At 37.5% G+C, this 18781-nt stretch overlaps 1 protein-coding gene across 1 annotated transcript in view; it reads left to right on the forward strand.

Moving 5' to 3' along the window:
* The window catches only part of LOC121414010 (probable serine/threonine-protein kinase tsuA), a 35840-nt gene extending 20187 nt beyond the window's left edge, over window positions 1-15653 (forward strand). The window contains exons 6-10 of the mRNA XM_041607048.1: window positions 801-907; window positions 5800-5941; window positions 9593-9705; window positions 11233-13700; window positions 15039-15653. Of these exons, the coding sequence (XP_041462982.1) occupies window positions 801-907; window positions 5800-5941; window positions 9593-9705; window positions 11233-13700; window positions 15039-15266 (3058 nt within the window). The 3' untranslated portion in view covers window positions 15267-15653. The remainder of the gene's footprint in view (window positions 1-800; window positions 908-5799; window positions 5942-9592; window positions 9706-11232; window positions 13701-15038) is intronic.
* The last annotated feature ends 3128 nt before the right edge of the window (window positions 15654-18781 follow it).

Below are 18781 nucleotides of genomic sequence, written 5' to 3' on the forward strand. Positions count from 1 at the left end.
TGTTTCTAGAAATTTATAAATGCCAAATCTACGATTTATATTACATTTTCTATCATAAGATGTCACCACTGAACAAAAAAGTGTAATCTGAAATGTTTGTGTTACGAAGTAACCAGCACAAGTTTTTGTCAAGTTTTTATTTTTAGTTTGTCTAAAATATGAAGATTTGGGGGAAAAATGACACCTAAATATGTTTCAGCTCCTGCTAACAAAGCAATGTGATGAAGGGGCATGACATAGTCATTTGTTTGATATAAAATTCGTCGTGATAGCACAAATATTTTATAAGATACAGTAAATTTTATGATGTTTGGCAAGTGTCAACTTTTCTTTTAATTTCCTGGGTGTATGGAAACTTCTGGCCTCAACTTTGTATAAAAATGCAGCACTCAAAATTAAGTTAAATCATTAGCTGAGCACAGACTGAGGACAAACCCACTACAACCTCATTTTAAGTTTGATGTTACAGCCACTGCTTATAATATTCACATCAGTGATCTACACTTAACAAGACATTTGAAATAGATGCTAAGTAGGATGTGTCTTATGCACGATTGCAAATACATTGTTGGTGGTGGTATTTAAGTATTGGTGTTTATGTTAAGAACTTGGATCAACATGTTGAAACTAGCCTCAACACAAGAATAAGGGTTGATATTTAAAAAAAGAGAGTAAACTACAGACCCTACAATATTATTTACTCATTAAAAAACAACTACAACAATAGGGATTTTCCAAAGAAGCCTTGGAATGGAATAATTAATGATAATCTTTTTCTCTCCCTAAATTATCTTTTCTAGGGGCTCTGAAGTTCTTGGTTACACCGACACAGAGTTCCGGGCCTTGCCTGGCTACCAGTATGTGCATTATGAAGACATTATCTACTGTTCTGAGATGCATAGCTCATGTAAGTTAAGGAGATTCATGTGTGCATGTAGCAGAAACATCTTATTTCATTATTTGTATACATTGTAGTTGGCTTAGTTTTATATACATTTAGGAATAGGGAGACTTGGGTATAATTGACTTTCAGTTGTGTTTTTTGTTGGAGGAATGAAAGCTTCATTGTGGGATTCAAGTTCAAATTATGATTATAATTATCAAACATGGGTGATTATCCCTTTCAGATTGGAGGGACATTGTCTTGATCGAAGAGGTGTGAACTTCTTAATTGAACACTCAAGATTATTCAAGATATAGTTGTAATAAAGATATGTGGTTGTCTCTTTAACCCTATCTAGGCCGGAGTATTTCGTGAGTTCATATGGCGGGGGGGGGGGGGGGGGGGGGGTGGAACATCTTTGCCAAAGATTAAAAATGATCCAAGATATCTTTCGCTTTGTTGATATCTTTCCCTTTAAGACTGAAAGGCTCTTTCTTGTTAGAGAGGTGAGAACATCTTTGCCAAGAGTCAAAATGATCCAAGATATAGTCATAATTATCAAATATGATTGTCTTTCCCTTTAAGACTGGAAGGCTCTTTCTTGTTAAGAGAGGTGAGAACATCTTTGCCAAGAGTCAAAATGATCCAAGATATAATAATCAAATGTGATTTGTCTTTCCCTTTAAGACTGGAAGGCTCTTGCTTTATAGAGAGGTGAGAACATATTTGCCAAGAGTCAAATGATCCAAGATATAGTTATAATAATCAAATATGATTGTCTTTCCCTAAGACTGGAAGGCTCTTTCTTGTTGGAGAGGTGAGAACATCTTTGCCAAGAGTAAAAATGATCCAAGATATAGTTATAATAATCAAATATGATTGTCTTTTCCTAAGGCTGGAAGTCTCTTTCTTGTTGGAGAGGTGAGAACATCTTTGCCAAGAGTCAAAATGATCCAAGATATAGTTATAATAATCAATTATGATTGTCTTTTCCTGGAGGATTGCAAAGGCTCTTTCTTAATTGGAGAGATAGAAACTTCTTTACCAAAAGACTTAAAATGATTTAAGAATAGTTATACTTATGAAAGATGAGTGATTGTGTCTTTAAGATCAGATCGACTTTTCGTTGATCAGATAGATCAGAGCTTAAGATATCTTTATTAGTCATGAAGAATATAGGTGATTGTCCCTTTAAGATTGGACAGGCTCTTCTTGATTTGAGGATCAGCGTCTCTTTATCAAAGACTCAAGATGATTCCTCCCAATTGAATGTGACAAGTAGCCTGAGTATCCTTGTAATGACTCATTCCTAGCGGGTTGATTTCATTAGACCCCTCACCCTACACTTCCTCTCACTTTGATAGGTCTGTTCTCACGGACACAAACTTTGCCTTGCTTTCATCGTTTAATATTTTAACCCCCTCCTCCCCACCATTTGTGTGCATCCAGGCAAAAAAAAAGGAAACTCCTGTCCAAAGTTTACCGATTTTTTTTTTGATATGACATGAAAAATTAAACATATATAGATGAGCACAAAGAATTTGAAATTTCGATGTCAATTTAAAGTTGCACAGAAAACATACCTAAAAATTTGAAATTATTTATGAATTATTTGTGGTCTTATCATTCGTAAAATATTCACTAATTTTGTACTAAATCAAGAAAGAGATTTCTCTCATACTGCTATTGTCAATTATATAATGATATTTTCATTTAATTGATATGATATCTGGTCTCTAATTTGCATGTGCATTGTTAAAGATATGAGAATTTTTTTTATAATATCTTATAATTTTTATGACATCTTCAATTTATTATATCTTATACATTTACATGTACACTTAGTAAATATTTATATGTTTATCATGCTTGAATACACAAGAGTTCATTTTGAGGCTTTGATAAAGGAGTTAACGCACTTGCGGCTCTAATACTAAATTTATTTCATTAAATTTGTGAACATCCATTTCATGATTAACCATGAGTTGGGTGAAATATCAAGTACTAAGTTTGGTTAAGCTTTTATTCTCGTTATAAATAATTAAGGCATCATTTAAAAAAAATCACGGAATGACTTATGACTAGTGAAACCTATGCTCTATATCCATGTAAACACTATTATGTTGAATATACATGTGACCCTATAATTTTGACAGAATGATGTTATAAAAAGTACACCCTTACATGACCAATATTCATATCGGGGCCCCCTTGAAATACTCCAGGTACATGAAACTTAATAATTGGATACCTTGATACGTCAACTTTGATAGGTAATTCTAAGATAAACGCCTGAGCGCATACAGCACACCTGTAGCCACATTTTGACATTTGACCCAATTTGAAATGACAAGCTGCTCGCACCACTATTGCTTTACTTTCTCCTTTTTATACTGTTGCTAAATATAGGGGGCAAAACGCATCAGTATACAGTTGGTTGATCAATCTTAAATGTGCCAGGCTGAATTTTTTTCTTATTTTTTTCTGATAGTTTTAGCAATGCACATGGAATGTGGCTCATACATTCATTGAGAGATGTGCAAGCCATATTTATTAAATGCATTTGCTGTGACAGCTTTATATAATGATGACAATAAAACAAAAGAAAAAAAATCATGGATATAAGTCTCACATTTCTTTAGAAAATAATGCTTTTAGACTTTAATAGCACAGACATTGGTAATGTGTATTCGTCATCTTGATTGAGAAGTTTATCTTTTTTTTGCTTGCTGAAAATCCCCCCATTTGCATCAAATAGGAAGGTAAAACTAGTGATGCTGCTTATTTAAAACTTGAAATCTGAAGAAATGGTCCTTTAGAAATTAATCTTTTAAGTAACTCAAAGGATGTGCATATGTGTAAAAATCCTGCCCCACACAAGCCTGTTTCATGTTAGTGTACAACTAGAATTAAAAATAGAAACAAAAGATTAAAAATAGAAGAAAGATGACAGTGCTATAGACAAATGACAACAAAAAATCTTGATTTGAATTGGATGTTGTAGGCTTGCCTTCCTGTGGAGTGTGTAATTACCAGAATTAAAACAGAAACAAATTCCAAATAGAAGCAAAATATTGATGCGAAAGATAAGTGAAAATTCTTATTCAAAATGGCGGATATACATGTAGGCTTGCCTACTGGTTAATGTAGAAGCTTCGGTATGTCAATATCAAAAGATTTATCAGAATTGAAATAGAAACAAAAGATTCCAGAAAGGAGCAAAATGATAGTGCTGAAACAAAGTGAAAAATCTTGATTTAAAATGGTGGATGTAGGCTTGCCTACTTGTGGAAGCTTCTGTCAACCTCAAAAACTGATGGGTGATCCAACCCGAATTAAAATAGAACCAAGGGATCCTAAATAGAAGCAAAATAATAGTGCTACAAGACAATTTAATCTTGTTTTTAAATGGTGGATGTAGGCTTGCCTATTTGTGGAAGCCTCTGTCAACCTTAAGAACTGATTGATGATTCAACCCGAATTAAAATAGAACCAAGGGATCCTAAATAGAAGCAAAATAATAGTGCTGAAGACAATTAAAGCTTGTTTTTAAATGGTGGATGTAGGCTTGCCTACTTGTGGAAGCTTCTGTCAACTTCAAAAACTGATGAATGATTCAACCAGAATTAAAAAAAAAACCAAGAGATCCCAAATAGAAGCAAAACAATAGTGCTAAAGACAATTAAATCTTGATATGAAATGGTTGATGTCCATCTGCCTACTGGTGGAAGCCTCTGTCAATCTCAAAAACTGATCGGTTGATTTGACCAGAATTAAAATAGAAACAAAGGAATAATCCATACAATGAATGAATATTTTATAAATAAAATAAAATGGCAGATACACTTGTGGAAGCTCCTGTCAAAGTCAGAACCTCTTCAGTGTCATGACGAGCTGTGTGGTCTGCATTGCAGTGTATATCCTCTGTATATCAAGGACCGCTCCTGACCCGAGCATGGCAGAGTTTTTAGTCACGTGCATCCCTTGTGAACTTCCCGCCAAATTGGCACCACAAAGCCAGTTCACACTGCCTATGTTTTGTTACATGAGAGGCCAGGGACCTGTTGAATAAAACTTTTGCCATAAAAAAACTGCTGCAAAATTGTTGCTAGAGTCTTTTGTGGCAAAAGTTTTATGCAACGGGTCTCAGAAGGTATTTTGTTTGTTCTTCGATATAGAATGAATACTTAATGCATGCAGATTTTCATAAAAACATCAATATGTATTAAAAATAACAATTTTTGTATACAGTGGACAGAATTTGGATGAATTTCAGATTTTAGTTGAGATTTTTTAAAGCCTTTTTATCTAAAAACTTCCTTTATTTTTCCAATCTCCTCTTTTTAAAAATCCCACAATGCATGGATCTGCCCTATTCCCCCTACCCCACCCACCCCATCTTCCTCCTCTCCCCTCCTAAACCATCGTTCACCCTCTCTTCATTTTTTAATTCTTCTCTTCCAATCTCTTCAAATCGTTACTTACTGTCACTTTGTATTCAATATCTCTCTCCTGCTATTCCGTCCCCTCCATCCTCCCCCTCCCTCTTACTTTACTCATCGCTTTATTCCATTTCTGAATCCCTCCTCTCTTTATTCCTTTCTTTATCTAACCATTTCTTTCTCCCTCTCGTCTATTCCCTCACATACTCCTTCTTTCCTTTCTCCCTTTCTATTCTTCTTCCTTCCTTTTCCCTTCCCCTTTCATCTCTCGTACTGTCTTCTTTCCCCTTCATTCCTCCCTTTTCTCCATCCGTCTACCACTCTCCCTTCTTTCCCTGAATTCCTACCTCTTCCTGCCCTTCCACTTCTCCACGCTCCTATTCCCCTTTCTTTTCTTTCCTACCCGCCCCCTCCATTCTTCCCTCTCCTCTTCTTTTTCCCTTTACCTCTTCTTCCTCCCCCTTTCCCATACAGTGATCCGTAAAGGAGAGACTGGTTTCATCTACTTCCGGTTGATGTCAAAGGTCATGAAGTGGATCTGGGTCCAGGCGAAAGGGAGGGTCATGTACAAGAATGGCAAGCCAGACTACCTGGTCTCCACCCACAGGCCAATGAGGTAAGTTCATCCCTTATAATGATAGGATGATAGCATCTTTTCCGTTTAGATTAAATGCTCAACGCGCTTAGAAAAGAGCAAAAACAAAAAAAAGTGACGAGAAGTACTAGAAAAGATGCATTATAATAAGGCAAAATGTCTGTCTTCAAACCTAGTACCTGCTGGTGAACAAATACAATGTCAGGTTCCTCTTAAAGGATGTCGCAGAGTTTGAATTCTTCAGCTCCCCTGGTAGTGAATTCCACAGGGCTTGTCCGGCATCAGCAAATGCTTGATTGCCCCTGGATTATGTTACAGAACATGAAATACATGTTTATGGGTCTGTTTATAAGAGTTTGTGGTAGGTGTTTCATAATGCTGTTTGGAAGTTACAAGCAAATATATGAATGACTGGTGACCCATCTGGAAAATTCTATTCACTAACTCTTGTGGAAAATAATGTACACTAAAACACTAACTCTCCTGCTACCACTCTTCTCGCCGACTCAAGCCAGCCTTCTTTCACCTACTCGAGCCTGCCTACTACTCAGCTTTCCACTCCTTCTGGTTTACAGTCCTTTTAGGACTACACTCATTTCGAAAAGAATACTTCGCTTTCAAACCTCCACTTTCTCGCCTTTCCATTCACCTCAAATTCTATCCACTTTTCTTATCTCAGTCCCTCCAGGACTTTACAAATGGTGTACTGTACACCTCTTCCGCCATTGCCCATACCACCATGCAAACCTTCAAACTTCACACTAGTTTTCATTGGTGTTAATTTAGCTCCTTGGAAAGGATCACCAATCGTTCGTTAAGTCGCTAGTAACTTACGAACAGCTTTATGAAACACTCACCAGGTATTCTAATCCCACTATAGCACTAAAAACTGAGAATGATAATACATAAATAGCATAAAGACACAAGTGTGATGGTATAGATAGAGTGTATCTTTTATCAAATGCGAAATGTCGTACCATTGCATGAATAGTAATATCCGCTATTTGTGTTGTATAATGCCTTGAAAGTTATCGAAAATATGAACAAAAATCAAGTTTTCACCGCGTTCGTCTATGAGAAAGGATTAAAAAATATTGAAAGCGAAAAGCAAAATCTCACAACCGTGCATGATATCTAGGGCAGCATTGCGCAATATGTGTATTGCACTGAGCGCAATGAATTGAATCATATTGTGACATCACCTCATGAAGCCGTGCAACGGTACATTTTGGACGTTATGGAATGTATGTTCAGCCTCTCATTTGCTTGCATTCAACAAGCTATGTAGGCGTTGTCCAAAATGCAATATCAGAGATGCCAAGTTCAAAGACCAGCTATGCGTGAGATTTTCTGTGAATCTGAGTGAGATCACAGACATTGTGTACAATGTATATGGGAATAGACTGTGATAGTTGCGTGAGACAGAGGTTTGAGGGGATGAACAAGAGTCCAAAATGCTTGAGTCTCACGCATAATGCATGAGACTTGGTAGCTCTGCAATATTTATATAGCGCTTAATGGATATTGTGATCAGGTGCTTACTCACCCAAAGAATTCCTTTTTACCAGGTACCCATTAACTTAGGGACCGCATCCATATTGTATTGGCAGCGTGCACCCCGCGAGCACACCCCCGCTGCGGTAATTAGTGAACAGGATGTATCTCCCCACTAGACGCAGCTAGCGGCGGCGCGCTGCTCAGATTAAAGCAGATTAACAGGAATCATTAATCCTAGATTTTATCATTGCAGCTTCTCGCAGCTTGCACGCGGCCAACTTGCAGGCGAATACTCGTATCAAAATGATGTGCTTTCTAAATCCGTTGGTGAAATGTGCGCGACCGATGCGGCGATTTTCTTGTCTGCCCAAGGGGGATCCACAATTTTACAAGCTTTGCTTTTTAGTGGATCCCCCTCATTTCCATATCCATTTATGCTCTACAGTGCGTATCAAAAAAAAGTTTACACTTTGAAAAAGCCCTGGGAATTAAAAAATATACAACATGCGGGTAATTTTTTCACATATAATCTTGGGTTTGGGTCTCATCTATCCAATGAAAGTAAAAGTTTTGTCAGAATGTTACACTTGAGTGAGCACTGTCCATTTCTGTAAAGCTCGCAGAAATCTGTTTGCGCAGAAATGCTCGTTTTCATGCTGTGTCAAGGGGAAAGGACGAAATCAAACTTACACTACGAAAGATTTATCATACATTTTCCTTGCACTTTTAGTCAATTGGAATAAAACGGATAAATTCAAGCATTTTGTGACAATTTTGCCACCCTTATTGAAATTTCAACACTTAATAAGCACAACCTTTTCCCTATTTGTGCCAGCTGGATTTGAGGACATAACTGAATCTGAACCAAAGTTTATATCACACACTCCAGCATTTCTTTACTCAGTTTTTATCATTGAAAGTTGGTTTACATTTCATTCTTCATTTAATACTTGTTTCTCCACACTTTTGCCAAGCTTAGCAATGATTAACAAAATGAAAATCAAGCTTAAGCCTTTCCATGCAAATCACAGCTCAATGTAAAGCAAATATCGTCACAATGGCCTCGATGTGTGGGGGAGTGGGGTGGGGCGAAATGCACTCTTCGAAGTGTTTTGGGCAAGGAAACAAGTTAAAAAAGATAAAAGATATCATAAAATCGGTTTTACTAGCTAAATTCCACGTGTTCTTCATGATTTAGGTCTACCTTTATTCACATAACTATTTCAAAGTTCTGCGCAAATCATTTTTCACTAACTTTTCAAAAGTAAATGGTGCTCACTCAAGCGGAAATATTTTTCGACATTTATATCGTCATTTGCTTTAATGGACCTGTACCAATGTTAAAATGTGGAACAATCTTCAGGATATTACAAATGTATAATTTTACAGGATTTTTTCAAAGTGTAAACTTTTTTTTGATACGCACTGTATATTATACTGTGTTTTTTTTTACGAAGTAAGAATGCCCTTCTGTAAAATTGTATTTGATTTATATTGTTTTATATTACTTTGTATTATGTTTTGAATGGAAATGAAATAAAAGAATTGAATTGAAAAAAAAAAAAAATGAAGGTATTAAAGTAAGAAATATTGAGATAAAAAGTGTCTTAGATTTTTAGCAAAATAATTCTTATACATTTCGAGGTGGAAAGATTCATATTGATATTAGTTTTATATTATTTCCGTTGCGTAATAATGATCTATTTCTTCCAACAAAGTACGATCATCACTTATTCTTAATCCGACCCCGACATGAAATAGGACATAGTAACTTCTAGCAATGTAAGATCATCGCTTGCGTGTTTGTTTAGGTCCGTTCCGGCACAAAATGAAAGTATAAAAGAATGAAATATTGAGCTAAAAAGTGTCTTAAGAGGTTTTAAAAATATTTTTGGTACGTTTCAATGTGGAAAGATTTGTATTCACGTAACTAAACTTTACAAAATAATTATGTATTTCTTAGAACAATGTACGATAATCGCTCGTTCTTGAATTCGACCAGACAATCAATACAAGCAAATGCTCCGTTGTGACGTAACCTTTGACATTTGCATCCTTCCAGTGACATAACCATTACAAGAAATCACCTGTGCTATATTTTATTTGAATGAAGTATGCCCCATTTTGTGTGAAGTTCTCATTGTTGCCCCACGTATTGATATTTGTGTTGTATAGTGACGAGGAAGGAGATCAGCATCTGATGAACCGTAGGAAGCCGTTCCGATGGCCATTCACAGGGAAAGCTGACCTGTACGATTGCAACCCACCGTACCCTCCCATTCCACCAGGTAACTCACGTTTACTTCTTCTGAATTATGATTGGTCTAAAAAAGCCCATCGCACACACCTTGCAATGCGATTGCTCTAAGATCCAAATCCAACAAATTGCCGATTGCATTGGAAGCCAGCGCATACGTTGCAATAGCTCTGCAACGCACTGCAATCCTTGGCATTTCCTTTGCGTGTATGCTGTCTGCACTGCAGCAGTGCCGCAAAGTGGTCATGACGTCATCTTCTAGGATAAATCGGATTGGCTCAAATCATCAAAATCGCAGAAGAATGGCAGGGAGATTCGGCATTTCAAATGTCTGAGCTTTGATCAGCTTTTTTCTGCAGCAAATAGGATCACAGTTGCAGCATGTTGCAGGTTGGTGTGTGCAATCACATTTGCATAGTACTTGTATGTGCTGGGCTTAATGAGGCATTCCAAGAAACTTATCTACTTAAGAACATCAAGTCAATTATGCCTTGCAGTTCATTACAAATTTCTGATTCATTGCTAATCTGCCCCTTGTAAATAGGTTTGGCTTGCACTAGTTAAAATTTATCCATTAATTGTAGTATCCCAATAGAAATTTGCTGTTGATCTGCAAATATTGCCTTGCAACATCTCCCCCTAAAATATATACCTACATGTACAGTTGGCAGCAAAATTATTCAATCCCCCTCTAATATTTGACATTATGTCATAATGAATAACATTACAACTGCAGATTGGTACTGAAACATTAAGATAGTAGATAGTTAATTACTAAAGAATACCAGGAAAAAAAATCAAATTTTACTTCACATTTTTTTTAATTGCAATTTTTGCACAAAAAGCATGTTGCAAAATTATTCAACCCCCTATTGACACACAAGAAAGGAATGCACAAATAATGACAATTTAAAAGCCACCTTCTTTTTATGTGAAAACAGCAACTTAGAATAGACTAGGAATTAAATCTGGATTTTTTTCTGGTATTCAATTGTAATTAACTATCTTTTGACTATTTTAATGATTTGGTAACAGTCTGCAGTTGCAACATCATTAAATTCACCAAAATGTCGAAAATGTGGAGGGGGGGTGAATAATTTTGCTGCCAACTGTACATGCAGAAGGAAGGAAATATTGCCGTTGCATCATGAAATCCTTTGTAAATTATTCTTGACTTCATCCACGACTAGTGACCCTTTCTCCGATGAAAAATGATTTTCTCAATTATTTTGAATACCAAGTGCAGTTGAAATCTGACTTTGCAGATAAAAATAACAAGCACTTTAACAATGACTCAATATTTGAAAGTTTTGTTTAGAGAGAAAGCCAAACTTCTCCCTGTTCGAATGAAATACATTACATGTAAATCAAAGATGACGTCTAAACAGACTCCCCACTAAATGAGAAAATTGAATGAGCTGCTAGCTTTTCAGTGCATTGCCTTCCACAATCAATATTGTCTATTCCATCATCTGTTTAAATCTGGAAGTTTGTACCATGTAGTAAAAAATTGCATTATGGACTTACCTTTCTTTTTCACTTTTGTTTTTCCTACCAGTCATACTGCATGCTCTTCAGAGAGGGGAGATTCCCAGCTTTGGAGGAGGGCCACCCCCAGGAGTCCCCATGGGAGATATGCCTCCAGGAATGAGCGGAATGCCACCAGGAATGGGGGGTATGCCACCGGGCATGCCTCCTGGTATGCCTCCTGGCATGCCTCCTGGCATGGGGGAGATGCCTCCGGGAATGACAGACTTCCCTCCAGGTGGAATGCCCCCCTTTGGAGACTCTATGAAGTTCGGAGATGATGGGCCACCACCGTTTGGTATGAACAAGGAATCCATGTTTAGTCCGAGGTCGGAAAGGGGTGGGACTCCATCGTTCGAAGGACCCACACCGAGGTACCAGTTTAAACGATCGCCTGGGTACTCCCCTCCCAACTACTCCTGCGAGGGCATGGAGAATGGTGTTAATGATAGGGTCGGTGGTGTCTTTGATCAGAGGGTAAATGGAAACAGAAGTCTTTTGGAAAATGGAATCAAGGGGCACATCAGCCCCCAGGAGTCCCTTCCAACAATGGCAGGGGAATCCCTGAGGACAGAGTTTTCTAGAAATATTGGGGATGCATCTGTTAATATGTTGAGTGAATCACAGACCTTGTCATGCAGGCACAATGCTTTGAACAGTTTACCTGCTGATCAAAGTGCTTTGTCATCACCTCAGATGCATCCACAGCAGCTCCAACAGCATCAGCAACAACAGCAGCAGCAACAGCAGCAGCAGCAATATCAGCAACAGCAGCAACAACAAAATCGGTATCAGCAGCAGCATCAGCAGCAGCAGCAGATCTCTACATATTTACCATTGCAGAACCATTCACAAGGCGCTGCCTTAGAAACTTCCAACATGTGCTCTCCGCGATCAACAGGTAGCAATGACAGTGGGTTTAACAGTGTGCCCATGCATGGACAGATGCAGAACAATGGTATTGGCCGTAACCAAGCATCAAGGAAAGTGGCTGTAGTGAGTCCTTGCCAAGTGAGTCCCGAAATGCAACTCCCTCAGAGAGTCAAAGACACCAGGGCTCCTGCACTTAGCACAGGGAGCATCGACAGTGGGGTGGACAACTTGCCATTTGAGAATGGAGATGATATCCCAACATTTGACGAAGCCCTTTCCTTATCAGCGTTTGAATCAGGACAGCAAGGGGCCATTGCAAGAACTCTTATGGCAAGCAGTGGTCATGACCTGCTTGCATCAAACACATGGACTTCTAACAATGAACAATCATATAATGCCCCAAATCAGGAATTCCACAATATGCCAAACCAAATTGGACCAAAAGTAGAAATGAACACTATGCAGTTTAACCGTATGCCAACTCATAATAATGGACTAAATCATGACTCTTGTAATGTCTTGAGGTCATTACTGAGTAATCCTCAGACCCAGGTCTCTTGTAAGCAGGAGGTGCAGAGTTCTTCATCTCCAGTCACGTCCATCACCCACCCAAACACGGTAGAATGGGGGTCACCATCGGCCAAAACCCCTGTAACTTCCCTGAATTCAGTCCATCCCCAATCCAGACAGCAACCCAGCATGGCCACTCCTCAGTCCAAAAATGTGTTCATGCAAGGTTCTGGTTCCTCGCAGCAAATGCCGCATCCTGTGCATTCTTCCAGGGTACCTCATTCACAGCAGCAAACCAAGCACAGCCACCAGTCTAGCCATCAAACCAACCTGATGCAGTCTCAGGCGAGCTGTAAGTTGGATGGTCAGAGACAGCAGCCACCAGCTCAACCTGTCTTTGATTCTCCAAACATTTACAGTCCTCTAAACAATCTTCCAGTGACCAGCCAGCACACTTCTAATATTCAGAATCAGTCTCAGCAACATGGGCAGAACTCAACGCAAGCACTGAGGCAACAGTCACATCAACACCAACAACAGCAGCAATTCTTGGAATTGCAAAGGCAACAGAAGCGAATCCAACAGCCAAATAGAGCTGCTGACATTTCTTCCAACAGTCAACAGCAGTCATGTCGGCAACAGACGCAACAACATGCAACTCAAACCCAGATACAACAACCTTCAAGGGCTACTGCTTTTTCTTCTCATCATCCACAACAACAGCAACAGTTGGTTCAGCAACAACAGCGTCAGATGTATCAGCAACCACAACAAATGCATCAGCAGAATCAACAGCTGCAGCAACAGCAGTTTAACCAACAGCAACACACCTTTCAGCAACAACCACAAGTGCATCAGCAGCAACAGCAGCAGCAATGGCAACAGCACAATCAGCAACAGCAGCAGGGCCAGCAGTTCAATCAACAGCAGCATCGGCAGCAACATAACTCCAGCTACAAGACAACAAACTTGCCAGTGATGAAATGTGAAATGGAGACAAGGTACTCACATGGCATGGCATCACAGAACAACATGCAGTCGGACAGGATTGGTTTCTCAGGAAACCAAGGGATGATTCACAATGGTGGTGGAAGTCTTGGACTTGAGTTTAATCAGGTAAGAGCTAGTAGCCCTCTATGAATTCCAGTGGTACACAGAAAAACACCTTGAAATTCAAATTTATGTTTAAATTTGTGTTCTGGCACCTGGTTCATAAAAAGCGACAACTGAAATGCTGCAGGTGTCCATGCTTCATAGATCATAATACAGATAATTGAAATTATTCCAAAGATCTGGGGGCCGTTTCACAAAGCTGTTCGTAATTTAAGAGCGACTTTAAGAATGACTGGTGAACCTTTCTTAAGTGATAAATAATCACCAACGAACATCAATGGTGAACAAGAAAGGTTCAACAGTCGTTTTTAAAAGTCGCTCTTAACTTACGAACAGCTTTATGAAACGCCCCCCCCCCCCTCTTGAATTAAAGGTCAAGTCCACCTCAGAAAAATGTTGATTTGAATCAATAGAGTAAAATCAGACAAGCACAATGCTGAAAATTTCATCAAAATCGGATGTAAAATAAGAAAGTTATGACATTTCAAAGTTTGGCTTATTTTCAACAAAATAGTTGTATGAACGAGCCAGTTACATCCTAATGAGAGAGTCGATGATGTCACTCACTCACTGTTTCTTTTGTTTTTTATTGTTTGAATTATACAATATTTCAATTTTTACGAATTTGACAATTAGGACCTCCTTGCCTGAAGCACAAAATGTTAAAATAATGGAATTCCACGTGTTCAGGGAGGAATGAAATTTCATTTCACATGACAATGACGAGAAAATAGAAATATATCATATTTCATATAATAAAATACAAAAGAAATAGTGAGTGAGTGATGTCATCAACTCTCTCATTTGGATGTAACTGGATCGTTCATTTAACTATTTTGTTGAAAATAAACGAAAATTTAAAATGTCATAACTTTCTTATTTTACATCCGATTTTGATGAAATTTTCAGTGTTATGCTTGTTGAATTTTTCTCTTTTTATTCAAATCAAGTTTTTGTTGGGGTGGACTTGTCCTTTAAATTTTCAAGTATTTTTATCTAATTGAACATGCAAATATTGGGGTGAAAAGACCCTGTGTCATTGGCAGGGAATGTTATTTCTTGCATCCTGATAACTAGGTAGTCTTTGGAATTATCACCTGCTCAATCCTGTTTCTATATCTAGGAAAAAAAATAAAATTTTGATCTTTCAAAGAACAAATTCACTGTCAATGTGTTATTTAATTGCTGTGTCAGCGCTTGAATAAATGTTTTGTTAGGCATATTTGAACCTCCTTAGAAATTACCAAAGAAAACAGCTACAGTGTTCCAAATTGAATGGGATTTTAAACATGTTTTTTTTCAAAGCAGATTTCGTTTCAATCAATCATTTTGCTACTCTAGGACATGTCGATTCCTGGCAACAACCTTCATCCCACCAGCCAACTCGACCCGATGACCTCGGACATGACATCGGAGCTCCTGTCCGCCATGATGCCCAAAATGGGTGGCCAACAAGGAGGGGAGAACCAGGGACTCTTTGAGCTTCCAATGAAGGGCATGGTCATGGGGAGCGGTGCTATCATCCAGAATGGCTTCCAGGTTGCACTGACCCACACCTCCAATGTCTGAGATGAGTCGATCCTGTGCCGATCCCTTGACGATCCTCCAAGTTCCGGGTTTGAATCCAGGGGTGCCAGCTTGCTGCCTGCTTCCATTTCAGGCCCCCTTTCAAATCCAGGACTAGTCCAGGGTTAATCTATGAAGTGTACTTTGATGGTTTGGCTACGCATGAACCTTGACCCTTGACCCGGCCTGATCTGACATGTCCGGAGATTTTCACAGCCACAATCCAGGCAGTAGTGCTCATCAAGGTGGTGTGCTTAGTTTATTAAGTCCATTGTAAGGAATGCCATGGTGTTGTGCTTAGAAATCAGATATTTGCCTCTCTCTTTTATACATTTACAGCTTCAAGAATTGCAATTCATTGATAGGTTTCTTTTATAAACTTAATCAGATTAAAAAAAAAAAAGAACATCATCTGCGTATTCAATGAAATTTGATAGTTATCATAGATATTTTCCTTTCTATCTTTTTTTAAATCAAACTAAACTTTGACCAAACCTGTTTGTTTTTAATCAAATCAAACAAACATTGCCCTGTAACATAAAGCGTATCAAGTGATTGTTGGGCTAATATGTATGATTGATCATATATCAATAATCAATGTGATCAATTGTAGAAATAAGCCACGCTATCAATCACTAGGCTTTATGTTACTGGCCCCTGATGTAAGTTTCTCCATTAAGACAAGGTTGAGTATCTTCAACCCAGGGCCCTGTAACATAAAGCTTAGCAAGTGATTGTTGGGCTAATATCTATAATTGATCATACACAATAATCAATGTGATCAATTGTAGAAATAAGCCCCGCTATCAATCACTAGGCTTTATGTTATGAGGCCAAGGAATGTCCAACTGGCACCCTTGGTCATGTGGCTTCAGCATCACACCCAAAGATGAAATGAATCTATGAGGAACAAGACCTGGGTCCTGTTTCAGAAAACATGTTATAATAACAAATTTGCAATAACAGTTGAAAGCTACTGAAATCCTTTGATTTGATTGGCTGATAGTAAAGTTGTTGTAGAAATTGGGAATTTGTTACTATAACAAGTCTTTATGAAAAGGGCCCGGATACCCATGGTACAAAGAGTCGCAGTTGACCTGATCAACCACAACTATGGACGGCCAGCAACGTCAACATCTAACATACAAATTTGTGCAAAATATCTACTAGATATGGTGTATATTCATACATTCATTGTTCTCTTGAAGATTCAGTGTGATTCTCTGTTTACTTTGTTTACCATATATGCAGTCATCAATGATCCAAGTTAAAAGAATTGTTTCACAAGTTTGATGGCATGCGATACTAGTGATTACCATGCTATTACATTCTGAATATAAATCGAATTCAGAGGGATTTTACCTGTGCTATTTTGACGCAGCACTAGACCAGCACCATCCCTTATCTGCCGGAGTATTTGAATGGGTGTTCCTAAAAGTAGCGTTGCTCTGCTAAGAAGTCACTGAATGCTTGTGGTGTGAACTATTTTAGTGTGAGCCTGGTGCAGACCAAAAAACCACAAGTTACTGAAAACGGTATCAGACTGCATTTAATTAAGAAAGGAATGTCCCTTCGTAAAATTCTAATTCTAAGTTCATTGTTATTCCAAACTGAAACCAGACAGATAGTGTTTGGTAATTTTTGATCTGTAAATTTGGTTTTCTTGTGATATGAGATCACAGAAAGGGATTATTGATGAAATATTTGCCAATTTGCTCTTGAAGAAGTGATATTATGTTTTGCATAGTATCACCTTGCATTTAAAAAAAAAATGTTATCAAAATAAAATCAGGCAAAATCAAACGGCTTGTCATGAAAAATGGGATAAAATAAATTACACATTATATATGGAAAACAATTTAATTATGAAAATTGGTCCATTGCGCACGGATCTTTGAGGCATAAACTCGAGGTAAACAAGAATTGCAAAATTGTATTTCAAATAAGAAACTGTACTCTGTATGATAAGAAAAATGAGAGAAAGGGTACAGTTAAACATTGATACTGCTTCCATTCATTTTCATGAGCACTTGCAATGGACAATGATGGTATGTTGTGTGAAAGAAGATGAAACGTTCCTGTAGACTCTCTTCCAGACTTTTCATAGTTTTACATGAGGCTCTTCTTTAGTATTAGACAGTCAAAAGACATTTTATATTGCTTAGCAGATTATATCACTGTAGATAACATATGATACAAGGCTGAAATCTGTAGTATACTTGTGTGAACTTGCTTTTTCCGAGGAGCAAGAGCTATGCAAAGTGGTTGTATTCCTGTAATCTTTTCCTATTTTATATAAACCTATCTTGAAAATCAGTTAGGCGCCTGCATGTGGCCAAAGATTGCTTATGATTGCTTCGATGAGTGACTATATATTTGATCAGTGAATATAGCAAAGCCAAGAAAACCCGTGTTTCATGGAGCAAAAGGAAGTTAAATTTTAAGTTTCTTTTTTCTTTGAAGTGTAATATCAAGATGAAATAATACTGTAAAAGTGATATTCAGACTAGATACTACCGTATACCATGCTTCAATTGATCTTTGAATAAAAACCCGGCAAATCTGCACACTGTTGGTGGTTTCATGAAGCTACAGAAATCTTTGTATTTGGTTAGCTCAGACTAAATTTGTCAGTGAAATTCACAAACAATGCTTTGTGAAACTTCACACCCTAGTTGGTTTACAGTTTTGAAGGAGTGCTTTGAAATTATGTGCATATTTATAGTTACTCCTTTAATACTTGGAAGAGTATCAAATCACCTGTATTTATCATAGGGGGCATTTTTCATGAATCCACCTTGTCAACTTACCAATAATTTCATTAGGAATTGTAATCAATTGGATTTCACACGAGATATCTAAAAAAAATCACTCTGTTATAAGACAGTTTTGCAACTCACTAGTAATTTTATTCATATTGTTGTTCACTTATATTTGTTTATATTTATGCTTGAACTCAATTATTCACAATGAAAAATTATGCATTTGTAATGAATTGTTACAATCATCATCTCTGTTTCTACAACAATTAATTGCAACTCACAAGCAATTTCACCTGTAGTTTACGTAGCATGCAATTTAAAGGACAAGTCCACCCCAGAAAAAGGTTGATTTGGATAAATAGAGAAAAATCAAACAAACATAACGCTGAAAATTTCATCAAAATCGGATGTAAAATAAGAAAGTTATGACATTTTTAAGTTTTCCTTAATTTCACAAAATAGTTATATATATACACCCCAGTCAGTATGCAAATGAGGGAACTGATGACATCACTCACTATTTCCTTTGTATTTTATTATATGAAATATTGAATATTCTAATTTTCTCCCCATTGTCCTGTGAAACAAAGTTTTATTTCTCCCTGAACATGTGGAATTACCATTGTCTAACATTTTATGGATCAGTCAAGTTGGCCCATATTGTCAAATCTGTAAAAATTGAAATATTGTATAATTCAAACAATAAAAAAAAAATAGTGAGTGAGTGAGGGACATCATCGATTCTCTCATTTGCAG

This window comes from Lytechinus variegatus, chromosome 4 (genome assembly GCF_018143015.1).
Source record: "Lytechinus variegatus isolate NC3 chromosome 4, Lvar_3.0, whole genome shotgun sequence".
In the NCBI taxonomy this organism is placed as follows: Eukaryota; Metazoa; Echinodermata; class Echinoidea; order Temnopleuroida; family Toxopneustidae; genus Lytechinus; species Lytechinus variegatus.